General features: G+C 58.9%; 1 protein-coding gene and 2 long non-coding RNA genes across 4 annotated transcripts; 1 reads left to right on the forward strand and 2 right to left on the reverse strand.

The window, feature by feature from the left end:
* Nucleotides 1–387: 387 nt before the first annotated feature.
* Nucleotides 388–26565, forward strand: LIMK1 (LIM domain kinase 1). Of its 2 annotated transcripts, XM_086692404.1 has the most exons (16): nucleotides 388–634; nucleotides 2327–2423; nucleotides 8315–8453; nucleotides 8736–8845; nucleotides 9945–10151; nucleotides 15595–15700; nucleotides 15817–15983; nucleotides 16957–17140; nucleotides 17890–17976; nucleotides 18272–18403; nucleotides 19759–19818; nucleotides 20072–20137; nucleotides 23080–23236; nucleotides 24711–24766; nucleotides 24973–25130; nucleotides 25236–26565. In XM_086692404.1, the coding sequence occupies exons 1-16, from the start codon at nucleotides 580–582 to the stop codon at nucleotides 25396–25398; spliced, it is 1944 nt and encodes a 647-aa protein (XP_086548530.1). In that variant the 5' UTR covers nucleotides 388–579; the 3' UTR covers nucleotides 25399–26565. The 2 variants fall into 2 exon arrangements, with proteins under 2 accessions (XP_086548530.1, XP_086548531.1); XM_086692405.1 differs by lacking the exons at nucleotides 388–634; nucleotides 2327–2423 and adding an exon at nucleotides 4955–5046.
* On the reverse strand, nucleotides 3184–6169 carry LOC147572966 (uncharacterized). Its single transcript, XR_015245540.1, has 3 exons — nucleotides 5853–6169; nucleotides 5146–5291; nucleotides 3184–4482 (listed from the first exon to the last, which is right to left on the reverse strand). It is a non-coding gene; the product is annotated as an uncharacterized LOC147572966 (long non-coding RNA).
* On the reverse strand, nucleotides 24114–24977 carry LOC147572967 (uncharacterized). Its single transcript, XR_015245541.1, has 2 exons — nucleotides 24684–24977; nucleotides 24114–24331 (listed from the first exon to the last, which is right to left on the reverse strand). It is a non-coding gene; the product is annotated as an uncharacterized LOC147572967 (long non-coding RNA).

A 26565-nucleotide genomic window follows, 5' to 3' on the forward strand; every position in this document is an offset into this window, starting at 1 on the left:
AGGACCAGACCGGCGCCCGTCCCCAAGGCGACCGCCACAGTCCTCAGGGCCCACACTGCCTCCTGCATCCAGCTCGGATGTGTGGGGCTCTCCGCGGGGAAACCGAGGCCCCTTCCCTGGGCCTCTGCATCCCTCTAGGATGCCGCACCCGAGCTTCCCCTCCGACGCCGCAGTTCTCGGCTTACGGGTCTCAGCCTTGGGGCTCCCAGCACGCGCTTGGCGCTCCCGGGAAGATGAATGAAAGGGCGGGGCGGGGCGCCGCCGAGGGCGCGGGGCGGGGCCGCGCAGGGCAGTTCCGCCGCTCGCCCGCGCCCCGCCCCGCCCCCGTGCCGCAGCTCCAGGCCCCGCCCCGGCCCGCCCCTCCGCTCCCTCCCCAGGCCGCCGCGGAGCGGAGCCGGTGCCGGAGCCGGTGTCCGAGAGGCGGCGGCGGCGCCGCGAGCCCCGAGCCCACTCCGGCCCGGCCCGCGCTCTCCGCCTCCGCCTCCCGGGCCGGCGGCGGCGGCGGCGGCTGCGGGCGAGCTCGCGGGGCCCGGGCCGCCCCCAGCCCCAGCCCGCCGGGCCCCGCCCCCCGCCGAGTGCATGAGGTTGACGCTACTTTGTTGCACCTGGAGGGAAGAACGTATGGGAGAGGAAGGTGCGCGGGGTGCGGGCCGGGCCGGGCGCCCGCCGGGGGTCGGGCGGGCGGGGGCGCCGCGTCGGGGCGGCGGGGCGAGTGGGGGCACGGGAGGGGGCCGGGCCGGGTGGCCGCGGAGGCCGGGTCTGCTGCGAGGCCGCGCCCCTGCCTCCTCGGGGATGAGCTCGCCCTTCCCGAGCCCGCAGGCCCCTCCCTGACACGCTCCCACCCTGTTTCCCCCTCCTCGGCCCGGCGGGGTGGGCCCCTCCTCCCTTTCATCCCCGCCTGCCCCATCCCCCGACCGAAGACCACCCCGGAGGAGTCCCAGGCGCTGCCCGCCCGGCCCCGGCCTCCATCCGCGTGCCTTGCCCACCCGGGGCTCGCACTGGGGCCACCCCTTATCCTGTCTCTAAGCCGGCCGGGAAGAAAGAGGTGCTGGGGAAGCCGTAGCCCTGGGTCCGAGTTGCCCGCCCCGCTCCGTGACCTTGAGCCAGGCGCTACGTGTCAGGCCTCAGTTTCCCCGTCTTGACAACTGGGGGCTGGGTAATTGGCCCCCGGTACTCGTGGTTGTGGGCCCGGATGGGCAGAGCAGAAATATACCTCCTCCAAGGAACCGTCGACAGTATCCTGGGGGCCCCCACCTCCTCTCTCTGCACCAAACTCAATGCCTGCATCAGTCTTGACTGGGAGGATGACTTTCATCCTAGCCTCCTTTTCAGTCCCTTCCCCCTTACCAGGAGGCCCAAGGATTGGGTTGCAGGACAGTTAGGGTATAAAGACCCCTGAGACTCCCTCCCTGGGGTCCCCTTCCCGGGGTTCCCCCAGCAGCCATCACACAGGTTCACCTGGTCCAATGCAGGTCCGTTTATGCCAACCCGCTCCAGCCCTGCCCCAGGCCCTTGAAGGCCTACTTGGGGCAAGGGCCCACCTCACTGTCACCCCTGTCTTAGGTTCCTGTGTCCTCATGGAAGGACAGGCTGTGGCCTGGGAGCCTAACTGTATGTCCAGGCAAGCCTTACCCTCTCCAGGACTCAGTCTCCCCATCTGTACAATGGGGAGGGGCAGGTTTGGGGGATTCGCCAGGGCCCACCCAGCTCCAAGGATGCCAGGCCCCTAGGATGACTAAGCATGCCTGGTGGCCGGCTTAAAGAGGTGCCAGTCGTCCTCAGAGCAGGTGTCGGGGAGTGCCCAGCTCTGCAACCCCAGCAGCCCCTCATAAGCCCAGGCATCGCCAAGGCTCAGACGAAGCATGAAGCACCTCTGGGCTTCCTTGCCTTTCTCCTTCTGTAGGGGCTTCAGCCCCAGATGCACCAGCCCAGTCCTTACTCTTTGAAGGTTCCTCTTCCTGGGCAGGCAGGGGAGGAGAGGGGCTGTGACAAGAGAGTTACCTGCTGCCTTATCCCTAAATCCTGCTGCTTTCTTTCTCCCTATCGACCTTGCCAGACAGTAGCTGAAGTTGAAGAATGCTGTTGCTGGAGGGTGGACATCTGATTCCCCTCTTGAGTTTACAGATAGGGAAACCGAGGCCCAGAGAGGCCTAGCAACTTAGCCAAAGTCTCAGCAAGACTCTCAGACCCGCATCCTTTATCCTTCTGCTCGGCACAGCGCCTGGGCGCTGCCTGTGTGTGCACAGGGATGGGCAAGTCCACGTGGGATGGGCAGGGCAGGCTGGGCCTCCGAAGAATGGTTCCTGACTCCCTGTCCACTTTGCAGGAAGTGAGTTGCCCGTGTGTGCGAGCTGCGGCCAGAGGATCTATGATGGCCAGTACCTCCAGGCCCTGAATGCTGACTGGCACGCAGACTGCTTCAGGTAGGCGGGGAGGGGGCCCTAAGCAAGGCCTGCCAGAGACGAGAGGCTGGGTCAGCAATCTGGGAAACCTGGCTCTTCCTTCTGGTGCTGTCTCTGGTTGTGACCACCTGCTGAAGGGGTTTCTTTTAGGCAGTGGAAACCTCTGACAAGGTTTGTGTTATTTTTCTTTAAGAACAGCACCCAACGTTTTCTCTAATTTAGTAAGGGCCAGGCACCCTCCTAAGGACTTTGTCTAGTTAACCTATTGTGTTGTCTCCGTTAATGGGGACACGGAGGTTAATTCTCTTGACCAGAGTCACACACAGCCAGTGAGTGAAAGGGACACACAGCGTCCACCCTGGCTAGTGAGGCCAGAAGAGAGGCAGGCACCAGACCTGGGGGGGGGGGGGGGGTCCCAGTCAGGAGTCCACTACGAGGCCTTCCCTAGGCCTTCAGGGAAGGCGGCCACCAGCACGGAGACAGACACAGACAGGAACAATAGCTCATTTGGTTGGAAAAGAGCAGGGGGAGGAGGCCAGGTTGGGATCAATTTGCAAAAGGGCCCTAAGGCCAAGATAAGGACCTTCCAAGGGCAAGAGGGAGCCAGCAGACAGGGTTTGCAGAAAGCAGGGGAGGGACGTGGGCGGAAGTGCCATCCCAGTGGGCAGATGGCGGTGACTTGGCAGAGAAGGGACTGTCACAGTAGTTCAGGGATCCGAGCTCATAAGGGCTGACCTAGGACGGGGACTACAAACGGAGAGAATTTCAGCTGTAGAAGGAACAGTATTGGCAAGTGGCTGTCCCAGCAGCCAGCATTTATTGGGCATTCTTAACATTACACTGACTCTGAACAACACGGGTTTGAACTGCGCGGGGTCCACTTAATAGGCAGATTTCGCATGGTGCCGTACTGTAAATGTATCTTCTCCTCTTAATGATTTTCTTCACCACCGTTTCTCTAGCTTGCTTTTCTGTAAGACCACGGTAGGTAGTACACATAAATACGAAATCTGTGTTAATTGTACCGCTTATATTACGGGTAAGGCTTCCAGTCAACAGAAGGCTATGTGTACTTAAGATCGGAGTTGAAAGTCTGGGCTTTTGCCCCGGGTGCTGGGGAGGACGGTGGGCCCTTGGCTCTCGTGAAGCTGGGGCCCGGTGGGTGATGAGCCGTGCCCAGCCATGTTGATTTGAAACGCAGCAGACCATCCAGGGTGGCAGTGCCCTGCCTGGCGCTGGGGAGGTGGTCTGAGACCACTCGGTCACGGGTGGGATTCAGGATGGGGCGGAGAGAAATCAGGAAGAACTTTGGGGCCCCCTGTGCTGGGGGTGGGGAGGGAGGTGGGATTTGGGGAGTCATGCCGGAGGGCCGGGAATGCGGCCTCGGAAGCCACAGCAGGGAAGGAGGGGGGCAGGATGTATCAACCTAGCTTTGGACGGGTTCCTGCCCTTCATAACCAAGAGAGGGGTAAGGCCCCACCCAGGTCAGGGCCCTAGGGAAAAGGCATGTGCCGCTGAGCCGGCTGTGATGGGGGCACAGAGAAGGCTCCCGCAGTGAGAGAGGGTCCACAGGTAGTAAGAGCCACAGCGTCCACACGCTGGCTTCCACAAGTGCTCCTGGCCCAGCGGTGTGTGCTCCGCCCAGCCCCCCCGCCCCCAAATCTGAGCAAGGCCAGCAGCGTCCTTACCCCCGTGACAGTGAGGAATCACTCAGGACACGCTGCTTGCCCGAGCCCCACGGCTACCCAGCAGCCAGCTTCTGGTCTCCACTTGCCTTGTCCCCAGGAGCCTCTCAGTCCATGTCGTGCACCGGCAGCAGTCGCTGGCTCCCCAGGCCTTGTGGTGAGAGGGTTGTGAGTGCATACGGCATGCCTCTGGCATCAGCGCTGGGGTCCCTGTCACCACAGGACCTGCTCCTTCCTCAGCTCTAGCTCTCCCACCTCCCGGAGGGTTATGGCCGGGCTGAGTCGTCCAAGCTCTGCTTTGGTCCAGCTGCTGCCTTGGTGAGGTCCCTTCCCAGAAGCCCGCGGCACTCGAGCCCCGGGGGCCACCGTAGCTCTGGAGACATCTCCCTGGAGGCCTGGGGCAGGGGGGGTGGGGAGGGCTGCCCTGGGCGAACAGGGGTGAGCCCACAGCTGGCACAGGGCTCAGAGCCCAGGCCGGGAGGCAGTCTCCCCCGCTTCGGGGGACCTTTCAGGCAAGGGGAACAGACTGTCTGTGGAAGTCAACCTCCGTTCCCTTGGGAGCAGCACCGGCAGGAGCAGCTGCCTTTGAGCTTGTCCCTGTCCCCAGAGAGTCCCAAGCCTCCAGGACCTCTGTCCAAGCAGAGGCCGAGGGGCACGGAGGGTGCTTCCTAAGGTGTGCAGGGCTGAGGGCCACCCGAGCCGCCAGCGGAGCCCAGGCAGAAGGCCCCTCAGCTGCTTCCTGTTGTGGGCCCAGACCAAGTCCTGCTCACCAGTGTTGCTGCATCGTCCCCGCTGCTGTGTGGCTGAGCTAGCCCCACCCTCTGCAGCCTCCAATCCTGAGGGCCTGGGGTAGGATGGGGAAGCAGCTGGCTGGGCCCACCCCACCGCAGCGCGGCCCGCTGCCCCCTGCTGCAAAGGATGCTGGCCCTGAGAAGAAGCCGCTTCCTCAAAGGAGCCAAGTGAGTGCAGAGCCCCTCTCCACCCCTCCCAAACCATAGGCAGGGCCCCCCACCCCCCTGCCGCCCCGGGGCCTGGAGGCCACGGTGGGGCAGACCTACCTGGGACCCAGCTGTGGGGCAGGAGAACCGAGAACCGAAACCTCTAGGTCACTGTCTGGCCGCCTGCTGGGGGAAGCAGGCCGCTGCTGAGACTTCTGGTCCTTTGATCCAGTCTCCCCGCGAAGCTGGTCCTCCAGCCGCTCTTTCTGCGGGATGTGGCCCTGGGTCGAGAGTGTCCCTGGGAGGGCTGGACCTGTCGTTGCAGACCTTGCCTCCCAGCGCAGCTCTCCGTGTCCTCCCCAGGGTCCTCCTCCCCACCCGAGCCTGGCTCTGTAGGTGCCTGCTCTCAGGGAAGTGTGCCCTGGACTGGGGCAAAGACCGTCTTCCAGGAGCTCCTCTCTCTGGCCCTTCGGCCATCTCTGCACATCCTCAGTACTGGTGCTCCTCTTTTGACATCCTTGCTGGGGGCAGCAGCACGTGCGGGGCACCCCTAAGAGCCAGGCCTGCGCACCCCACGTTCCTCCTCTGGCTTGTGGCCCAGACAGAGGCCTGAGGGGTGAAGGGATGGACAGGGGCCAGGGGTTCCTACGTGCCTTCCTCGTGCAAAGGTACGCCGAGGCCCTGAGTGCCAGTACCAAGCTGCTGGGTGAGTCTGGGCTAGATCCCCTCTCTGAGATGGAGACCCCGCCCGGGTGCCCTCGAGCAGTTCTGAGGGTGCTGGCGGATGAGACCTGCTCCAGGTGGAGCGTTCAGCAGGAACCGCTCACCTTCTCTCTGGGGTCCAGCATTTGTGGATGCCTGACATGGGACCTCAGAGAGCCCTCAGGTTGATGGCAGAGACTGGTAGGGCCAACGGAGGCTGGCGATGCAGACAGGCCTGGTGGAGGTGCAGACTGCTTGGAGGCACCCCCTCCAGGTGACTGGGCAGACTTCAAGGAAGTGGTGGCCAGGGAGCCGACTGCACCCACCCAGCCCTGAGTCAGCGCCACCCGGGTCTTCCAGGCCTGCTACGGCGATGAATGTGCGGGAGTGAAGGGGTAGGAGTTTGCAGGCTGGAGAAGAGCATTCTCTCCCCCATAGGAAGACAGCTGCTCCCGAGCCCCCACCAGCGCACCCACCCACCCACCCAGAGGCAGGCGAGGCCCTGCTTCCTGCAGGCTGGCAGCCAGGAGTGAGGGGGAGACTTCTATGGTGACACTGCTGTGACGCGAGGACGGTCTGGTCGGTCTGGTCGGTGGAAGGGCAAAGTGAATCACTCACTGATTGCCCCAGGACGCGTGGGAGGTGGGGGAGCCTCCCCAAGGTCACGGTGTTTGCACACCAGGCAGCCTCTCTGCAGAGCCCGCTCCTCTGTGCCTTCCCGCTAGGTTGCAGCCCCCTGGGGGCGTGCACCAGGGATCCCCTCAGCCTGGGCTGCCGCCCTCCGGGCCCAGTGCCTTACTTGCCCCTTCGCCCACCTTGCCCACCTCGCAGTGAGATGCGTGCCCTAAGGACGCCTGGGGCTGGGGGCCTGGGAGTGCTGGGCAGGAAGGGCTGAGAATGACGTCATGGCTCCGGGCCAGCATTGCTTCCGCTGCCTGGTCTCACATCCCAGAGCAGTCTCCGGAGGCCCTCCCTCCCCCACACCCTCCTCTTGTAGGGGGAGCTCATCGAACTCCCCCGTCTTCCTGGATGCACCCCCACCCCTGTGCTTCTGAACCTGGGCCGTGCCTTCTCCCCAACCCTCAGCCAGTGGCTGTGGTCCCCTGCCCCTCCCCTCAGGCTCCCAGACAATGGGGAACTGTCTGGATCCTCTTAAAGGGACAGTGTCCCACCAGCACTCTTGCCTGCGGGCCTCTCCCTCCTCTTCATTCCCAGTTCCCTAAAGAGCATCCGTGTGCCCTCCGTGAGATCTCCCCGCATGCCTGCTGCAGAGGCTGAGGGTTCCCTGGCTGTCTGGGGGACTGGGCGGTCTCACTCAGGCCCCAGTCTTTCCTCTGCTCTCCTGGATTGTTTCCCTGCTGGGCGTGAGCTCAGAGTCTCCTCCCCTGTCCCTGCATGACCTTGGCACATGACCCAGAGTGCTCAAACAGCAGCAGAGCCGGACAGATTCTCTGCTCCTTGTGTATGCTGGCCTGGGCGTACCTGTGCACCCAGGACCCTGAGTCAGGCTCTTCAGAACGAGGTGTGGCTCCTGCCCCCGCTGGCTCACCAGGCACCCTGCGCTTCCTCATCCTGCCGGCCTGGCCTCTGTTCCCCCTCCAGCTCACTCCTGGGTGGAGGGCAGCCAGGCATGTAGGTCTAGCTCCTGGCCTGTGGGATCACACATAGAAGCCGGTGCGTCATTTCTCTCCATCTACCCCAACCAGGCCTCCCCTGTGGCCCCTCCCAACGCTGCAGGGGTATCCTGACCTTGAGGACTGCACATCCGCGGTCTCTGCAACAGTGCCATGGCCCTTGTGAGGGAAGGTGTGGGCACTGGGGCTCTGGTTGGGCCCCCCCTTCTTGTGACTACAGCATCTGATAGCTAGGAAACAGGGAGGCCCTCTGTCTGTCTTCACTGATCCTGGCTGGTTCTGCTGAGCTAAACGTCTGCCTCATATGGTCGCGAAACGGGGAGTAGCTCTGCAGGGTCTGTGGCACCCATCATGTGGCCCGGGGCAGTTTAGAGCCTCCAGAACTAACCTTTCTCGTGGTGGCCTGTGTGGATTGAGTACATTTCGCCAAGACGCTGGGAAGGTGCCAGCATCTGGTAGGTCTCCACAGCTCCAGCAGGTCACTGCCATTTGCATCGGCCGGCACTCGTCCAGCCACCCCACCCCCACCCCGCCGCGGCCTGGGCTCCCGGGTTCCATTCCCCTCTCCACTGGACTGGTGACCAAGAGCAAGTCGTTTGCCTTCTCCGGGCCATCTTCCTTGTGTGACAAGGGACAGGGGCTCAAACGTGAGGAGCATCTGTCACCCTGGGGCTAGCAGCCCGGCCAGATGCTCTGGGTGCAGAAGTACATGGGTGGTTGTGCAGGCTGTGCACTGCACAGAGGCTTCCAGCTGAGGGACCAGGGGCAGCTGAAGCCATCCCTGACTCCACCTGCTAAGCCCTCTGCCCCAGCGCAGGCTTTTTCTGCCCAAGGAGGGTGAGGGGCGGGGGCACACCTTTTTCTGATTCTTACAGAGGCAACTTATAGACTATGGCAAGGCCCAGCTGTGCAGTGGGCCAGACTGAGTCCCTGTGCCCGCCCCCCCTCCCCAGGTGTTGTGAGTGCAGTGCCTCTCTCTCGCACCAGTACTACGAGAAGGATGGGCAGCTCTTCTGCAAGAGGGACTATTGGGCCCGCTATGGAGAGTCCTGCCATGGGTGCTCAGAGCACATCACCAAGGGGCTGGTCATGGTAAGCACCCGCCCCTGCTCATCGCCCCTGGTGCCTGTGTGTGCGCGTGTCCTCACGGGTTTCCCTACCCCAGCCTCCCTCTCGTTCTTTTTGCCTGTTTTGACCTCCCCACCCCGCCTTCTGAGCCCATCGATCTGTCTGTGTGCCCGTCTGCAGAACCAGAATTCTGCAGCTGGCCAACCGGGCCCCCAAAGTTTGTCTGGGGGCTGTTCTGAGAGGAGGCCGGGGTGGGGGGGGGGAGGGGCAGCTGACCTGGGCCGTCCCCGCCACTCCCCCTGCCAGGTGGCCGGGGAGCTGAAATACCACCCCGAGTGTTTCATCTGCCTCACGTGCGGGACCTTCATCGGTGACGGGGACACCTACACGCTGGTGGAGCACTCTAAGCTGTACTGGTGAGCGCCCTGGTCCCCTCCGAGCCCGGGGTAACCCTCATCGCCCCCCACAGGTCTTCCACATCCCATGCAGGACGGTGGGTCGTTAATAGGAGCCATGGGGTAGGAGTGCCTGGGAAACAACCCAGGAGTTCACTGAGAACACGGCAGACATCGCTCTTGCTGATGTGTCACTGAGGTGCAGTTCTGGCACTGACCCTGACCCTGCAAGGTCAGGCCCGTCCCCCAACGAGACTGCCCTTGCTTCAGACACCAGCTCCAAGTTCAGAGGTTCCCACAACCCCTGAGGTTTCATGATTCTCTACACAACTCCAAGAACTCAGGAAAGCCCTGTACTTAGGATTCCAGGGCATTTTATAAAGGGTACAAATCCCTCTATATAAGGACCAGCCAGCTAGAGGATGGAAAGAGCAAGGTCTGGAGGGCCCCAAATACAGAGCTTCTGTGCACTACCCCGCATGGAATCAGGACGTGTGACACCCCCAACCTGTCCTGGCCTCACCAGAGTTTTTATCGGGGCCTCATTGTGTGGGCACTATTGATTGAAACATTGGGCACATGATTGAACTGATTCTCCAGACACACACACACACACACACACACACACACACACACACACACACCGCCTCCTTCAAGGTCAGGCTGGGTCACAGGTCCACCCTCTGATCACAGGTCCTGTCTTTCTGGTGACTAGCCCCCATCCTGAGTCACCTGTTAACAAAAGCTCAGGTATGGTCGCAGGGACACTCGTATTCCAAGGGTTTAGAGCCAGGACAAAGACCAGACAAATTCTGTATCATCCAGTGCTGATAAAGCTGGATTCCCAGGCAGCATGGCTTAATCCCAGATGGACTTTTAATGACTTCCTCCTGAACCGGATGTATCTACAGGCCTTTTCCTGGCCAGCTGACAGCATGTCAGGAGCAGACAAGCCCAGAATGATTGAGCCCGGTTCCTGCCCCAGTCCTATCAGGCAGCGACGACCCCTCTTGCCATGGGGAGCCATAAAGGGAGGCGGGGAGGAGAGAAGGTGCTGGGGACTGTCCTAACAGTCTTTTCTTCCCCCTCTTTGGGTCCCTACCACCTGCGGCCCTTGCAGCGGCCACTGCTACTACCAGACTGTGGTGACCCCCGTCATCGAGCAGATCCTGCCTGACTCCCCCGGCTCCCGCCTACCCCACACAGTCACCCTAGTATCCATCCCAGCCTCGGCTCATGGCAAACGTGGCCTCTCGGTCTCCATCGACCCCCCGCACGGCCCGCCGGGCTGCAGCACAGAGCACTCCCACACCGTCCGCGTCCAGGGGTGAGTGGCTGGCCGAGGCCACGGCCGGTCTGGCTGTGGCCATGGGTACTCTTGGTGGGCGGCTGGAGTCTAGGGCACCCTGAGAGCGGGTGAGCATTTGGGCACAGACAGAACCCAGCTCTGACAATCTGCTGTACCTCGTCCCTGGCCCGGTCCTTCCTTTAAAAACCACGGCAGATGCTAGATGAAAAATATTGAAAACTTCTTCTTGAGTCCATGTATAACCCAACAAGAAAGAGGGTAGTAAGCAGCTCGGGGCCAAGTAGGGAGCCCAGGAGTGTCAGCAGAACCACTGAAGACAGCCTTGCCTTAAGGCCAAATGGAAATTGAGTGAACTTAAGCTTCTGTCTTTAAGTCCTTTTGTGGCTGGGCCTCTCAAAACCCTGACCTGTAGAGGAAGCCAGCGGAACTAGAGAACTCCTGTTCCATTAGACTGGGGTCCCAAAGGGCTCTCTGGATGAGGATGAATGAGAAACAGTCCACACCTTCCATCAGCCCCTCACTCCCGGAACTGTAAGATAAACTGATTTGAGCCTGAATGGAAGGGGAGGGGGAATCTCCCCTGAGAATTTATAAACAGGTTTGCAAAGCAAATTCCTATGCCGGGGTGGCTCAAAAAAAAAAAAAACAAAAAACAAAAAAAAAAAAACGAAGTCACAACTGTAAGTTTAAAGTACTTCCCAACTGGCAGTGTTCCTTGGTAGAATCAGACGCAGCTCTTTTCGTTGGGTGGACTGAGCTAAGTGTCCCAAGGAAGCGATTCAGTCAAAACTCAGCGAGTGCGTAAGGAAGCAAGGCACTGTGAGACCCAGCAGACACAACAGGAAATAGAACCAGGCCCACAAGACCTCCAGATACTGGAATGATCAGAAACCATATAAAATAATTTTATTCGATATGTTTTAATCATAAGAGAGGTTTAGAAAAAAATGAGGAAAGAGCAGAGAAATTTGGGGGCGCCCAGATGGTTCAGTCGGTTAAGTGTCCGACTTCGGCTCAGGTTATGATCTCGTGGTTTATGAGTTCGAGCCCCATGTCGGGCTCTGCGCTGACAGCTCAGAGCCTGGAGCCTGCTTCAGATTCTATGTCTCCCCCTCGCTCTCTCAAAAATAAATAAACATTAAAAAAAATAAGGAGCAGATAAATTTGGAAAAGAACCAAATGGAACTCCTAGAAATGAAATAAAAGGATGAAAGCTGTGACAGAGGGGTTAGGACACATGGAGGACAGAGTGAGGATCTCAACATCCATTGGGCATCCCAGGAGAAGCACAAGATGGCAGGAGGGAGGCAGCATTTGAAGGTCTGATGTCTGAGAACATTCCAGAACTGACAGACACCAAATCACAGACTTCAGCCCAGTAGATCCCAAACAACAAAATAAAATATCCACCCTTGGGTCACCCACCCCGCATAGTGAAACTGCTACACCCAAAGCAAAAGAAAAGTCCTTAAAAGCAGCCACAGGAAATAGATTACCTTCAAAAAAGGGCAGCTGATTTCTCAACAGAAACGACAGAAGCTAACAATCAGCAAAATGATATATGTATTCAATGCACTGAGCAAAAAATAACCATCAATCTAGGATGCTATCCTTGAGGAAAATACCCTTCAAGCAAAAGGGAAAAATAAAAACACGTTAAGGCGTGGGGCGCCTGGATGACTCAGCCGGTTGAGCGTCCGACTCTTGATTTTGGCTCGGGTCATGATCTCACGGTTCGTGGGTTCAAGCCCCACGTCAGGCTCCGTGCCAACAAGGCTGCTTAGAATTCTCTCTCTCTGCCCCTTCCCCACTCACATGCACGCGCTCTCTCTCTCAAATAAATAAATAAATAAATAATTATAAACTTAAAAAAACAAACCACGGTAAGGTGGACAAAACCAAGACTTGGATAGGTCATCCATAAAGAAACTTCTAAAGGATGTAGAAAGAGTCTGAAATGCAGGAAGGAATGCAGATTGAAGAGCCCACACAGTATGCTGCTCTCCTCTCTGGGCTTTGGGGTTCTTTGAACAGTGAGGAAGTTGGACACCTTGGAGCCTTCTAAGGTCTCTCCTGGGCTTTGATGGACTCCTTGAGGAAGTAGTTTTATAATTTTTTTAAGTTTATTTATTTTGAGAGAGACTGAGAGAGTGAGTGGGGGAGGGCAGAGAGGGCAGGGGACAGAGGGGCTGAAGGGGGCTCCATGCTGACCGCAGAGAGCCCGATGGAGGGCTCGAACTCCTGAACCGTCAGATCGTGCCCTGAGCCGACGTCGGATGCTCCACCGACTGAGCCACCCAGGCTCCTGAGAAGTAACGTCCGCCTGTGTGGGCGTGGGAGCCAAGTGCCAGCTTCCATTGGATCCGGCGAACGCTTCTCACCAGCTGTCAGGTCCCAGCACCAGGGCTGGGCACTGGCCAGAAGGGAAGGTGGTACTGGGCTTGTTCTGCTGCCCCACCCTGCACGCCAGCCAGGCCGGCAGCTGCCTCGTATACACAAGCGGGCAGACAGACCGGGCAGAGGTGGGGACCTCCCAGACCAGCTGGGCCCTCAAAACCAGACGGGATGTTAGAAACGGGAGCCGCAGCCCCTCCTCCCGGCATCCCTCACTGGATGAGCATTCTTGCCCGCCAGCAGCCGCTTTCCCAACGGCGTCGGCAGGGACCGTGCCCCTCTGAGAAGCCGCCCAGCCTCGCCGAAGTCTGCTCACCGGATTTACTTGTTTGTTCTAAACGAATCAGTGGACTGCTTTTCTTTTTGTTTTTTGCTAAGCATTTTAAGGAAAGCTTGATTCATCCGTGCCCCGGCCCCCCACCGCCCTCGCAGGAGACTGAGGGATGACAAGAGGCTAAGGAATATACCCTTTTTTTTTTTTTTTTTTTTAATGTTCACCTATTTTTAAGAGAGACAGAGAGACAGAGCCTGAGTGGGGGAGGGGCAGAGAGAGAGAGACACGCACAGAATCCGAAGCAGGCTCCAGGCTCCGAGCTGTCAGCACAGAGCCCGATGCGGGGCTCGAACTCACAAACTGCAAGATCACAACCTGAGCTGAAGTCGGACACTTAACCGACTGAGCCACTCAGGCACCCCAAGGAATATGCTTCTAAGAGCCACAAGAAGCCTGTTTCAATGAAATATATTCACTATTTGTCAACTTTTTGTCATGAAATTTTCAAATGTACAGCAAATTTAACAGATAAGTACATTGAATACCTCCACCTCCTTCTGTGTTCACCAATTTTTTTTTTATTTTTTTTTTTATTTATGTTTTTTTTTCAACGTTTATTTATTTTTGGGACAGAGAGAGACAGAGCATGAACGGGGGAGGGTCAGAGAGAGAGGGAGACACAGAATCGGAAACAGGCTCCAGGCTCTGAGCCATCAGCCCAGAGCCCGACGCGGGGCTCGAACTCCCGGACCGCGAGATCGTGACCTGGCTGAAGTCGGACGCTCAACCGACTGCGCCACCCAGGTGCCCCTGTGTTCACCAGTTTTAACGGGTTTTTTTTGCCACCTTTAGGTTATGTGTGTCTCCTACCTATATGTGTGTGTTTATGTGTATGTTTGTATGACTTATTTATATTTATATATACACATAGGTACATATTGTTGTTATTTACTAAATCACTTAAAGGTAGATAGTAGGCGTTAGTGACCCTTCCTTCCCACCTAATACTTTATACCTTCTCCTAAAAACAAGATCATTCTCTTCCATAATTATCAATTGTGTCTTATGGTGTAATTACGAGGTTTAGGAAATTGAACACTGACATGACACTCTCACCCAGTCTTAAGTCCACGTTCAAATTCTGCCAATTTTCTCAACGCCATCCGTTATAGCAATTTCCCTAGACCCAGGATCCAACCCATGACCATACAGTGCATTGAACCCTCACGTCCCTTCAGTCTCTTTGACTCTGTGACAGTTCCTCGCTTTTTCTTGTCCTCATGACCTTGACATTTATGAAGAATCGCAGCTGATTGTCAAGTCGAATACCCCTCCATTCAATTTGGGCTGCTGTGTCCCCTTTGTTCGATTTAGGTTATGCATTTTGACCTGGTAACTGCATTAGTGACTCTGTGTCCTTCTTGGATCTTCCCGCCAGACCCACATTGCCAATAAAGCATGCCCTTTACTGGGAGATGTCACCTTTGATTACTTCGTTAAAATACAGTCTGCTGTCTACTGTCCAGGATTTTTTGTCCCTTTGTAACACAATCAGTAAGTCATTTGTGAGATTTGGTTCTGTAAATATCCTGTCCCCACCAGCCTTTCCCGGAATGGTTTTAGCATCCACAGAGGATTCTTATCTGTATTACTGTGACAACTACACCATGGCGATATTCTAACTCCGTTCTTCCTTTTGCATTTATTACCTTTTTCCTTTTTTTTTTTTAATGTTTATTTATTTTTGAGAGAGACAGAGCTTGAGCGGGGAGGGGCAGAGAGAGAGGGAGACACAGAATCTGAAGCAGGCTCCAGGCTCTGAGCTGTCAGCACAGAGCCCCCATGCGGAGCTCAAACTCATGAGCCGTGAGATCACGACCTGAGCCGAACTCGGACGCCCAACCGACTGAGCCACCCAGGCACCCCATATGAACCTTTTTCTTAAAGTTCCCAGTCTCCATTCTGCCCCCTACCCCTTCCCTATCTCAGGACAGAGACAAAGTAAACATTCCTTTAAAAAGCCTTCATGAAGACAAAATGAAAACACGGTGACCAAGGAGTTAAAAAAAGCAAGTATAGGGGTACCTTGGTGGTTCAGTCTGTTAAGCGTCCAACTTTGGCTCAGGTCATGATCTCATGGTTTGTGGGTTCGAGCCCCGCATCTGGCTCTGTGCTCACAGCTTGGAGCCTGCTTTGGATTCTGTGTCTCCCTCTCTCTCTGTCCCTCCCCAGCTCACGCTCTCTCTGTCAAAAATAAATAAACATTAAAAAAAAGAAGCAGCAGCAAAATATATTTGGCAAAACTAGCCAAAATCTGTGAGCTAGATTTTGGGTGTCATCCTGTCTCCACCCAGCTGCTGATTCTGGAGAAGTGGAAGCCTTCGCCTCATCTTGCATGGCAAGTTTGGGAATCGGGAATCCAGGGGATCCAGACTCTCTTCGGACTCCTCTCATGAGACGATGCGTATCTGCCTGAAGCATACCAGGCAGCTGGAAGGATCTGTCTGTCTCCATGGCAGAGACAGCACCTTGTTGAGTGGGAGCCTCTGTGCATCCAGTATAGATGCGCTTTTCTCCAATTTCCCACCCACAGCAGACATTAGTAATCGATTATAGAATTCTTCCCCATCAAACCAGAACTCCACATTCTAGGCAGTTGCCATCTATCAATCACGCAAAATAGAATTAATTTGCCTCCTCACCCCAATCTGATCCCCTTGGGCTTGGGTTCCCATCCAGGCTCCAGGGGACAGGCAGGCAGGGGTCTGGCTGACCACTACTCTATGCCCACAGAGTGGACCCAGGCTGCATGAGCCCAGATGTGAAGAATTCCATCCACGTCGGAGACCGGATCCTGGAAATCAATGGCACGCCCATCCGCAACGTGCCCCTGGATGAGGTATGGGCCCTGAGTCTGGTGAGCAGAATTGGAGGTGGTGCATTCATGCCTGACTCCTCCCCCAGCTCCACCTGCACCACCTCCGACCCACCTGTCCGCACACCTGCTCTCCCCAGATTGATCTTCTGATCCAGGAAACCAGCCGCCTGCTCCAGCTAACTCTTGAGCACGACCCACACGATACACTGGGCCATGGGCCAGGGCCTGAGCCCAGCCCCCTGGGCTCTCCAATCCACACTCCCAGCGGGGAGGTGGGCAGCTCTTCCCGGCAGAAGCCTGTCCTGTAAGTCAGTCCCGTGCCTTGTCACATCTAGGTACTTTCACAGACGCTGGGCCTCGGGGATGAGACCTGGTTCCTGCCCTCTGGGAGCTCCCAGTCTGATGGGGGAGGCAGGCCCACAAAAAAGCAGGCCAGCAAGGGGTGCGGAGGGATGAGAAAGAAAGGTTTGTGAGAGGTAGGAAAGCAGGGGTGCAGCTCCCCCAGCCGGGGGGGGTCCCACAGCACTTCCAGGGTGGAACAGCAGGCAGGTAGCTCAGGATGACGGGAGCATCGAGTGTGGTCAGGGAGGCACGGGCCCCTGTGCACAAGGGTGCCCAAGGCCAGAGGTGGCTTGTGGGCCATTGCGGGGGCCTAGGCGGGAGGTGCCAAGGGCCCCATACCCTCTTGAAGGGAGGGGAGACACAAGGAAGAAACCCAGAGGCAGCCTGGTCCTCACTCCACTTACCTTGGGGGTCTGCTCAGGACTCCTGGCAAAGGTTTTGCGGGGGGGGCATATCTTCTGGGGTGACAATGTTTAAGAGCTAGTGGTGTCGAAGGCACGTATTTCCTCCTTGCGTGCGTGTGTCTAGAGCTCACGCTACCCTGTGGAGCCACCCACATGGCAGGGTTAAGGGCATCCTGGATAGGTTGTCTGCCTCTGCACCCCAAGGCCCGGCACTCAGATGCTGGGAGACAAAGCATCTGCCCCAGGGCCACCAGCCAGAGTAGGCCAAGGACAAATGGTCCCACCAAGGGCACATGCAGGACAGCAGGCCCAGGACAGAGGTCTAGTCTAGTCTGGGTGCTGGATGGGGCATGAGCCTTCTGACCGCCCAGGAGAGCGGCCCTGTGCCACCTTCTCCCGGACTGGGGTGGGGGTGCTGATGGTACATGGACCAGCACGGATGGGAGCGTGGCAGGCAGGAGGAAGGGGGCAGGACCGAGGCCCAGTGCCCACCGGCCCCGGTGACACCGAGCCCCGTGTGTGCCTCCCCAGGAGGAGCTACAGCATCGACAGGTCCCCAGGTGCTGGCTCCCTGGGCTCCCCGGCCTCCCAGCGCAAGGACCTGGGTCGCTCTGAATCCCTCCGTGTGGTCTGCCGGCCGCACCGAATCTTCCGGCCGTCGGACCTCATCCACGGGGAGGTGTTGGGCAAAGGCTGCTTCGGCCAGGCCATCAAGGTACAGGGCGGGCCTGGGCAGGGGCGGGGCCAGAGGTGGGAATGGGGGACAGGCCAGGTGAGACCCATCAGTCCCACCTGCAGGAATCCACAGTGGAAGGGGTACCAGGCTTCCAGACTTCCTGGCCGGTACTTTCCTCCACCTGGGCCTCCCTGAGTCAGTTAGGGGAGGGGACCCACTACAGAGAGACCCAGAACGTTACGTGGAAGATGTGGTAGGGGGTGGGAGGGCAACCCGGGCTGACCCAGAAAGCTCCCCCCCCGGGGCCCTGTACTGAGCCTGAAGCCAACCCCTCACGGCCTCTATGCTGCCCACCCCTTCACATGCTCCCCCAGTAGAGACACAAACCCCTTCTTGGCTCTGAGGTCACCTGGCTGTCACCAGGCTGGAAGGTTCAGGATTATACAGAAGGTGCCGGCGAGACCCTGTCCCTGGTCCCCTTCCCAGGGGAGAAGTCCCATCTGACCTCCAGGAAGCAGCCCAGCAGAGCAGAGGAAAGAGCTAGCCTCTGAGTCAGGCGGTCCTGGCCCCCAAGACCCAGCCACCCACTCCGTCCTGCTGGGTGCCCTTGGCCACTGTCAGGATACCTCCGGAGCGTCTGTGTCCTCGTCTGTAAGGGAATTGATGAGGCACCACACGAAATGTCTGTGAAGAGTTTGAAGCCATCTGCCCGTCCCCCTTGCAGTTCTGGGGGTGGAGCTGGGGCCTCCGTCGGTACCCAGGCTCCGTGCCTCTGTGTCCCCACGCAGGTGACGCACAGGGAGACGGGCGAGGTGATGGTGATGAAGGAGCTGATCCGGTTTGACGAAGAGACACAGAGGACATTCCTCAAGGAGGTCAGTGAGCAGAACTGCACCCTCCCCTTCACCAGACTCCTGGGACATCCCATGGCCCCCGCCCCTTCTCCACTGACAGTGGTGGCCCAGGGTTCCGGGAGGATGTGACACTCCACCCACACACCGAAAGAAGAGAAAGTATCCCGGCAGGAGGGGGAGAGGGGCCCGGGCATCCTGGAGGGTGGCAGGGGCCACACGGGCACCTTGGGGAACCGGCTGCGATCTCTGGAGGGGCAGCAGGGGAAGAGAGAGACTTGGGCAGAGCCCCAGGCTCAGCCTGCCTTCACCCCGCCAGGTGAAGGTCATGCGATGCCTGGAGCACCCCAATGTGCTCAAGTTCATCGGCGTGCTCTATAAGGACAAGAGACTCAACTTCATCACTGAGTACATCAAGGGGGGCACCCTCCGTGGCATCATCAAGAGCATGGTGAGTGCGTGGGCAGGGCCCACACCTGCCGCCCCGGCCCCACCGCCAGCGCCACAGGCCCTGGGTGGGCAGCTGCCCTCTGGGCCTCCTCAGCTCTCCAGTGGGGTTGGCCTCTGGTCTCCAAGGCCCTCCAGACCCTGAATCCGAATCAGACGGGGAGCGAGGTGCAGAGAGGGTGGCAGCTTGGCTGAGGGGACACACAGGCTATTTCGGGGCAGCCGCCCTGCCCCGCCCCAGAGCAGCCAGACCCAGCCTTGCCTGCCCCAGGGCCGAACACCTCAGGAGGGGCACCTTGTTACCTCTCTGCTGTGGGCCTTTGTTTTGCTTGTAGAGAAACCAAATCATATTTACTGTTTACTATGTTCTGTAAAATTCAGAACTTTCTTTTTTTTTTTTAATTTTTTAATTCAAGAGGCAGAGCACAAGCAGGGGAGGGGGAGACACAGAATCCGAGGCAGGCTCCAGGCTCTGAGCTGTCAGCACAGAGCTCGATGTGGGGCTCGAACTCACGAGGCGTGAGATCATGACCTGAGCTGAAGTTGGGTGCTTAACCAACTGAGCCACCCAGGCACCCAAAAATTCAGAACTTTCTTTAAGGGCTTGGATGAAATTGCAAATCCCAACTGGGAAAGTATTTGGAGAGAAGTTTCTAACGCTCTGGTGCTCTCGCACAGTGCCCCGGGGGTCCCCACCTGGGCATCACCCGGACACCAAGAGGTCCTGACCCCTTCCTGCACCTGCAGACTCCTCATTGCCCCAGGCTGTGGTCCCTGCAGGCCTGTAACAGGTGTGAGTTCTCAGAAAGGATTCTGTGGTCAAGTACAATCTGGAATCGCAGCCTCCACCCACTTGGGCTTCCTTGCTGCACTCTGGGTCTTGATTATGCTCTCATGTCCTTACCTCCCCCTAACTTGAGCTCTGTAGGGGGCTGGGGTGTGAGAACCAGGCGTTTCCCAGATGATTTGAGCCCAAAGCCTTACTTGCTGGCACTCTGCAGGCGATCTCGCGGGGCCCATCCCTCTCTGCCTGCACGGGAAAGTAGGTTCAGATTTCCTAAAAACCCGAAGGCATGGGATTGTGTCAAACATAGAGTTTTTTTTCCCTGCGAAGAGCTGGCTCAGGAGTTACAGAGGAGTGTCCCCCACTTTGCGTTTGAAAACACATACTGGAAAGTGGTGTTTTTGAGTTATTCCCCCACCCCCCTTAGAAGCAGACAGAGGTGGGTGCAAAAGAAAGTGGGGGGGTCATTGGACTCTCCGAGACACTTGCTGCCTTGGCTTCCCTCTCACCCAACTGTCCTGCCACTGTGGCCCCGTTTGTCCACGCTGGCCCTTCTCTCCCCACGCCCCCCGCAGGACAGCCAGTACCCGTGGAGTCAGAGAGTGAGCTTTGCCAAGGATATCGCTTCAGGGATGGTGAGTAGGCTCCGGGGGTGTGGCTGGGTGATCTGACCCCACCGATAAAAGGATTCTGTCCTGCTGACCTTAAACCTTAGAAGGCACTGAGAGACAGAAGCCATCAGGAAGTGCCAAGAAAGAGCAGGGGGATCGGCTGAGGGTGGGAAGTGTCCCTGAGGCAGGAGGGGAGGTAGAAGCCGCTGGGGGGCCAGGGGTGGGCTGGGGTCCCTCAGCGCAGCTGCCTCCTGACCTCTGTGCCCCCTACCCCCAGGCCTACCTCCACTCCATGAACATCATCCACCGGGACCTCAACTCCCACAACTGCCTGGTCCGAGAGGTGAGCAGCCCAGGCCGGGGAGGGAGGGAGACTGCAGGAGCCCCGCCCGCCCACTCCTGGCCTCGTGGCCTGCCCCGGACGGGGCTCCTAGGTTGCCCGGGTCCACGCCTCCTTCGGCCCAGGCGGAAACAGCACCAGGCCAGGAGGCAGACAGAGCCGGCTGCGCCGTTCACGTGGATGGTGGCTCCAGCGCTCTGAGCCATCAACAGGTCCCAGGTGGTTAGGAGGCTCGGAGAAATCGATAAAGGAGACAGTGGTGTGTAAACTGTAATGGGCCGTGAGCGAGGTGGCATTCACAGGACAGCCCACGGCAGAGTGGCCAGGCCTACGCCAACAGCTGCAGGTCTGGAGGAGGGCCTGGGCGCGTGGGCTGGGGAGGTCAAGACAGGCTTCGGAAAGAGGCTCTGGGGGACACACTTAAGTGGGGGGGGAGGGGGCGCCTGGGTGGCTCAGTCGGTTGAGAGTCCGACTCTTGGTTTCGGCTCAGGTCATGATCTCACGGTTCATGAGTTCGAGCCCCTTGTTGGGCTCTGAGCTGACAGTGCAGAGCCTGCTTGGGATTCTCTCTCTCTCCCTCTCTCTGCCCCTCGTTGGCTCATGTGCTCTGTGTCTCTCTCTCAAAATAAATCAATACATAAACCTAAAAAAAAAAAAAGGTGGGGGTAGCCTGAGGTGGGGGATGGAGGGGGACTGTGGACTGTCCACAGAAGGCAGAGGAGGGGGCGGCTGACCGTGCCCCACCGGAGAGGCAATGCCCTGGTTTCCCGCGGCTGCCGTAACAGAACCACAGACCGGACGGCCTGGAACAACGGAAATGTATTCGCAGGGGGCAGGAAGCAAAGCACACAGTCCAAAATCAAGGTGTTGAGAAGCCTGGCTACTCCTAGAGGCTGTGAGGGGGAGCCTGTCCTGCGCTCTCCCCCAGCCTCTGGAGGCGGCCGGCGCTCCCTGGCGCTCCTTGGCCTGTAGCCACATCACTGCGGTCTCTGCCTGAGTCTTCACACAGCTTTCTCCCCTCTGTGTGTCTGTGTGTCCTCTTCTTTTTTTTTTTATGTTTATTTTTGAGAGCGAGACAGAGACCGAGCCCGAGTGGGGGAGGGGCAGAGAGCGAGGGAGAGACAGGACCCAAAGCGGGCTCCAGGCTCCGAGCTGTCAGCACAGGGCCCGGCGCGGGGCTCAGACTCATGAACCGCGAGATCATGACCCGAGCCGAAGTCGGACGCCCGACCGACTGAGCCACCCAGGTGCCCCTGTCCCCTTCTTTTTTTTTTTTTTTTTTTTAATTTTTTTTTTTTTCAACGTTTTTATTTATTTTTGGGACAGAGAGAGACAGAGCATGAACGGGGGAGGGGCAGAGAGAGAGGGAGACACAGAATCGGAAACAGGCTCCAGGCTCCGAGCCATCAGCCCAGAGCCCGACGCGGGGCTCGAACTCACGGACCGCGAGATCGTGACCTGGCTGAAGTCGGACGCTTAACCGACTGTGCCACCCAGGCGCCCCCTGTCCCCTTCTTATAAAGGCACCAGACACTGGATTTCGGACTCACCCTAATCTAGTAGAACCTCATCTTAACTGGTAGCATCTGCAAAAGTCCTCCAGGCAGACGTTTGCCAAGTGAATTCAGTACAAGAAGTGTCCCGGGTGCTGGGAAAAGCACACGCAAAGGGCTGGTGATACGACATTTAGGAAGAAGGAGCTGGTCACTGTAGAGTTGGGGGAGGTGGTGGTCTGAGCCCTCTGGGGATTTCCGGGAGGCTCTGGGGGACTCTGGGCCTCCGAAAGCTGTGGGCAGTGGACACACGAGAGAGGTGGGCAAGGCGGGCTCCGTCGGCCTCCCAGGGAGCCTGCTCGGGCCGCCCCTGCTGGTGATGGGTGTTACTGCAGGGCTGAGCCAGGCCGGTGTGCAGGGCGAGGAGGGGCGGCCTGTCCCAGCTTGGACCCCACAACGGGGGCCGTCCCCTGAGAATCTGATGAGCGCTGTGAGCTCCCCATCCCCAGAATCCATGTGTACACAAACCAGAACTTTCACCTATCGCTTGGGGCCTCTAAGAATCCAGTGGTCACCCTTGCTGGTTTCCCTGGAGCTGTTTCCCACAGCAGGGTCTGGGGGCTGTGTACCATCGGACCCCGGGGGAGTCTTCAGAAGCGCGGGTCCTGAGAGGGACCAGCACTTGAACGATCCTGGTGGACACTGTGCGAGCTCGGCCCCTCCCCTGTCTGCCGTCTCTGCAGAGTCTTCTGTAGGCAACCGTCCACGTTGGTGTTGCAGAGACAGCACAGAGTCCTTCCCTGTAGACTGAGCCTGGTCCTAACCCCCGCCCCCCCGGCTGGGCCCCTGCCCCCTTGGCCTGTCACGCACGGCCTCTGTGTCCGTGCCCAGTGGTCCATCCTGGGGCTGGCACACACAGTCTGGACTTCCAGGACCCTGGACGCCACGCCTAAGAGACCTGGATGCCGGACCTATAGAGACCTCTCCAGGCCCCTGGCTTGGCACCGGTGACCCAGGGCAGCCTGTCTGTCCCTTGCTGGGTGGACACAGGGGTCGACATCTGTACTCCTACAAACCTAAAACAGTAAAGCCGACCGGCTGGATGGCCTCGGGCAACTGTCTTAACCTCTCTGGGCCTGAGTAACCTCGTGTGTAAAGTGGGGATAAAAATAACACACCCCCCCCCACCGCCCCCAGACTGTTGGAGGAGGAAGAGACACAGCTGTCACGTGCCAAGCACAGGACCCGGGTCTTGAATTAGAATTCCTCCCTCCCTGGCACAGCAAGGCAGCCCTGGTGCCCTGATGGGGCACACAGAGCACTACTCACGGGCCCCCGGGTGTCAGGGGCGTGTCCTCCGGGCTGTCTGTGGAACCGTCCGGACTAGGAGCGGGGCGGGCATGTGCTGCCAGGAGCCCCTCTCAGTGCGGCCCTGCTTCGTGGTCACCCCAGAACAAGAACGTGGTGGTGGCCGACTTTGGGCTGGCACGGCTCATGGTGGAAGAGAAGACACAGCCCGAAGACCTGCGAAGCCTCAAGAAGCCAGACCGCAAAAAGCGCTACACGGTGGTGGGCAACCCGTACTGGATGGCGCCTGAGATGATCAACGGTGAGTGGGCCCCCCCCACCCGGGCCGGGGGTCCCAGGCAGGGCTGCAGCCCCCGCTGCCCAGCCCCCCCGCCCCCCCAGCTCCCTCCCTGGGTCCCGCAACTCGTTTCCCGTGCCACTGTCCCGCACGCCACCCGCTTATCACAGAGTCCTGGAGGTGGCAAGTCCAGTGTCCACGTCATTGGCCTGAAGTCAGGGGTCAATCAGGCTGGGGGAGGTCCCGCTTTCTCTCCAGCTTCCAAAGGCTGCCTGGCTCCATCAGAAGCCCTTCCTCCATCAGAGGCCATAACCCTGGCACCTTGTCGGACGCCTGTGTCCGTTGTCCAGTCTCCTTCCGTGCCTGCCTCCCTCCTGAGGACCTTTTGCGGTTATATCGCAGGTCCTCTCCCCATCTTCAGATCCTTAACTCAGTCACGCCAGCAAGTCCCCTGCAAGGTGACATCTTCTCAGGGCCCAGGGATCAGGTGGCGGACAGCCTGGCCCACCCGGGACCTCTCTCCCACTCGGTTTCTTTTTTATCGGGCCTGTCACATGATGACTACATACGACACCCCAGGTGACACCCAACACAGGCAGGTGACATTCAGACAGAGGGCAGGCAGAGCTGGGGGCAGCTCGGTGCCAGCACTGACCAGAGTTAACATAGCCCCCCCCCCCCCCCCCCCCCGCAACTTAACCTGCAGAAGGGGGCTAAATCCCTACCTTTAAGGGTTTACTGTGAGGGCCTGCCGCATCTGACACATGAGGGCTGTACTGGCTGTTTTTAACATCACGAGGTTAGATGTATCACCCCCCCACACACACAGCTGAGGAAACTGAGGCCCAGAGAGTCTGTATCAGCTCCTGGGAGTGCTGTTAACAAACTACCACAAACCGGGTGGTTTAAAACAACAGACATTTATTCCCTTGTAGTTCTGGAAGCCAGAAGTCTGCAATCCAGGAGAGCCCCGCTCCCTCCAGGGATTTCCGGGGAGCACGCACTCCTTGCGGCTTCTGGCTTCTGGTGGCTGCCCTGGCATTCCCGGGCTCGTGGCCACGGCCGCCTCTCCCTGTGTGTTGTCCTCCTCAGTCTCTCTTAGGATGTTTGCAACGGTACCTAGAGGCCGCCCCCAGATGATCCAGGATTATCTCATCTCAAGATCCTTTTAATGACCATATTTGCAAAGACCTTTTTTCCAGTGAAGTAATGGTCACAGGTTCCAGGGGTTTGACATGGGTAGTTTTGGGGGTCACCGTGTGGTCCATGACTTGTCCAGAGTCACACAGCTGGTGGGTGGCCGAGCTGGGCCTGGAACCCCCCCAGGCAGGGCTCTCATCCTCACCTCGCAGAGGTCTGCTCAGACCTGGCGGGGGCGGGAACACAGGGACCTAAGCCCTGGTTCCACGGCAGTCCAGTTGCTCGCTACTTTCTCCTGGTCCCACCCTGCTGGCCCCCAACCCAGCCTCACCTGCTGACAGCCGATCTCTCCATCCAGGCCGCAGCTACGATGAAAAGGTGGATGTGTTTTCCTTTGGAATCGTCCTGTGCGAGGTAGGTGGGGGTGGGTGGCGGTTGGCCTCGGGCTTGGGGCTCCTGGGAACCTGCAAGCTTGGGGCGGGGGTGGGGGGGGGGGGCGGTGCAGTGGTCAGGCTGGCCCCAGACCAAGTGTGACCTGCCCTCAAACCCACCTGGTTGGCGTCAGTCCCAGCGGACCCCCACCCCCACCGCGGGTAACCGCTGGGCCTTGTGCTGGACAGATCATTGGGCGGGTGAACGCTGACCCTGACTACCTACCCCGCACCATGGACTTTGGCCTCAACGTGCGAGGCTTCCTGGACCGCTATTGCCCCCCAAACTGCCCGCCGAGCTTCTTCCCCATTACCGTGCGCTGCTGTGATCTGGACCCTGAGAAGAGGTAAGTGGGGCTGGGGGCTCAGCCCGGAGCAATCCTTAGGGGTGGGGCCGCCCCCCCGCCACCCGGCAGCACAGAACCCACTATCCCGCCCACCTGTCACCCCAGACCCTCCTTCGTGAAGCTGGAACAATGGCTGGAGACCCTCCGCATGCACTTGGCCGGCCACCTGCCACTGGGCCCGCAGCTGGAGCAGCTGGACCGGGGCTTCTGGGAGACCTACCGGCGTGGCGAGAGTGGACTGCCTGCCCACCCCGAGGTCCCCGACTGACCCCGGCCCACCCAGCTGCCCCCGTCCCCACCTGCAGAGAATCCACCCAGCACCAGACTCCTCTGCGGGCGGCAGCCGGCTGTGGAGCCCTCAGCTGGGCAGCAGGCAGGCAGGCTCCTCCCCGGCGCCGGGCCCTGACTTGCCTTCTCCTACCCTGCGGGCTGTGGCCCCTTTGCCCCGTCTCTGCCCCTGGCCCCGGCGCTGGCCTGGCTGCACACACACCGTCACCTCACCCTGCCTTACCTCTGTGTTGGTGGGGCCGCCCCCTCTCGCTTCTCTTTGCATGAGCCGGAGGACCCATCCCGCACCCCATCGCCCCCGGCCGCTCTGTGCACACCCCACCTGTCCGCAGCTACTCCGAGGCTGGGCTGGCAGACGGCCTCAGACCGGGCCCGGTAACGGCTGGGGACGTGGGAGGGCGCAGAACGAGGGAGAGGCCAAGCTCCTGGGGTCCTTCACCTCCCGGGGGGTGGGGTGTCTCGGTAGCAGCAGGTATCGATAATTGCCCGAACCCCAAAACAGGGAGAGGTCAGCTCCTGCAGGGTGGAATTCCCCGGGGGCTAAGCAGCAGGCCTCTCTTGCTCTGGATCTTTTCATTTCTTTATTGAAGCCACTTTAGTGAGAAGCAGGTACCAGGCCTCAGGGTGAAGGGCGGGCCCACTGAGGGAGAAGGGGAGTAGTTGGGTCCCTGGGTCAGAGCTGCTGGGAGGAGCCGCAGAGGGACGCTGGGCAGAGCGGACGAGGCAGGCGTCCACCAGCAGCCCGACCCCTGCAGTTCATCTCCGTGCCCCTCCGGGCTTCTCCCCAGGCTCCCTGCCCTCCCCACGGCCCTCAGTCCTCTGGGTTCTTCCTGTGTAATCTATTTTTTAAGAAGAGTTTGTATTATTTTTCATACGGCTGCAGCAGCTGCTGCCGGGGGGCTTGGGGTTTTATTTTTCTGGCGGGCGGGGGTGGGGGGGCCATTTTGTCACTTTGCCTCAGTTGAGCATCTAGGAAGTATTAAAACTGTGAAGCCTTCTCAGTGCACTTTGAAACTGGAAAACAATCCGAACAGGCCCATGGGACCGCGAGTCCAGGGGGTGGGACACGTCCCCGCCGTCCAGGAATCGTGATGTCTAAGGAACAAAACCCAGACCCAGAACAATAAAATAAATTCCATACTCCCCA

This window comes from Puma concolor, chromosome E3 (assembly GCF_028749965.1).
Source record: "Puma concolor isolate L17-30 chromosome E3, mPumCon1.1.hap2, whole genome shotgun sequence".
NCBI classification, from domain to species: domain Eukaryota; kingdom Metazoa; phylum Chordata; class Mammalia; order Carnivora; family Felidae; genus Puma; species Puma concolor.

Bases quoted from the DNA above. Each gene is read 5' to 3' on its own strand.
- LIMK1 (XM_086692404.1), top strand. From the start codon at position 580: ATGAGGTTGACGCTACTTTGTTGCACCTGGAGGGAAGAACGTATGGGA. The intron at 635-2,326 runs GTGCGCGGGGTG...TCCACTTTGCAG, and splicing joins AGAACGTATGGGAGAGGAAG to GAAGTGAGTTGCCCGTGTGT. The intron at 8,454-8,735 runs GTAAGCACCCGC...TCCCCCTGCCAG, and splicing joins TCACCAAGGGGCTGGTCATG to GTGGCCGGGGAGCTGAAATA.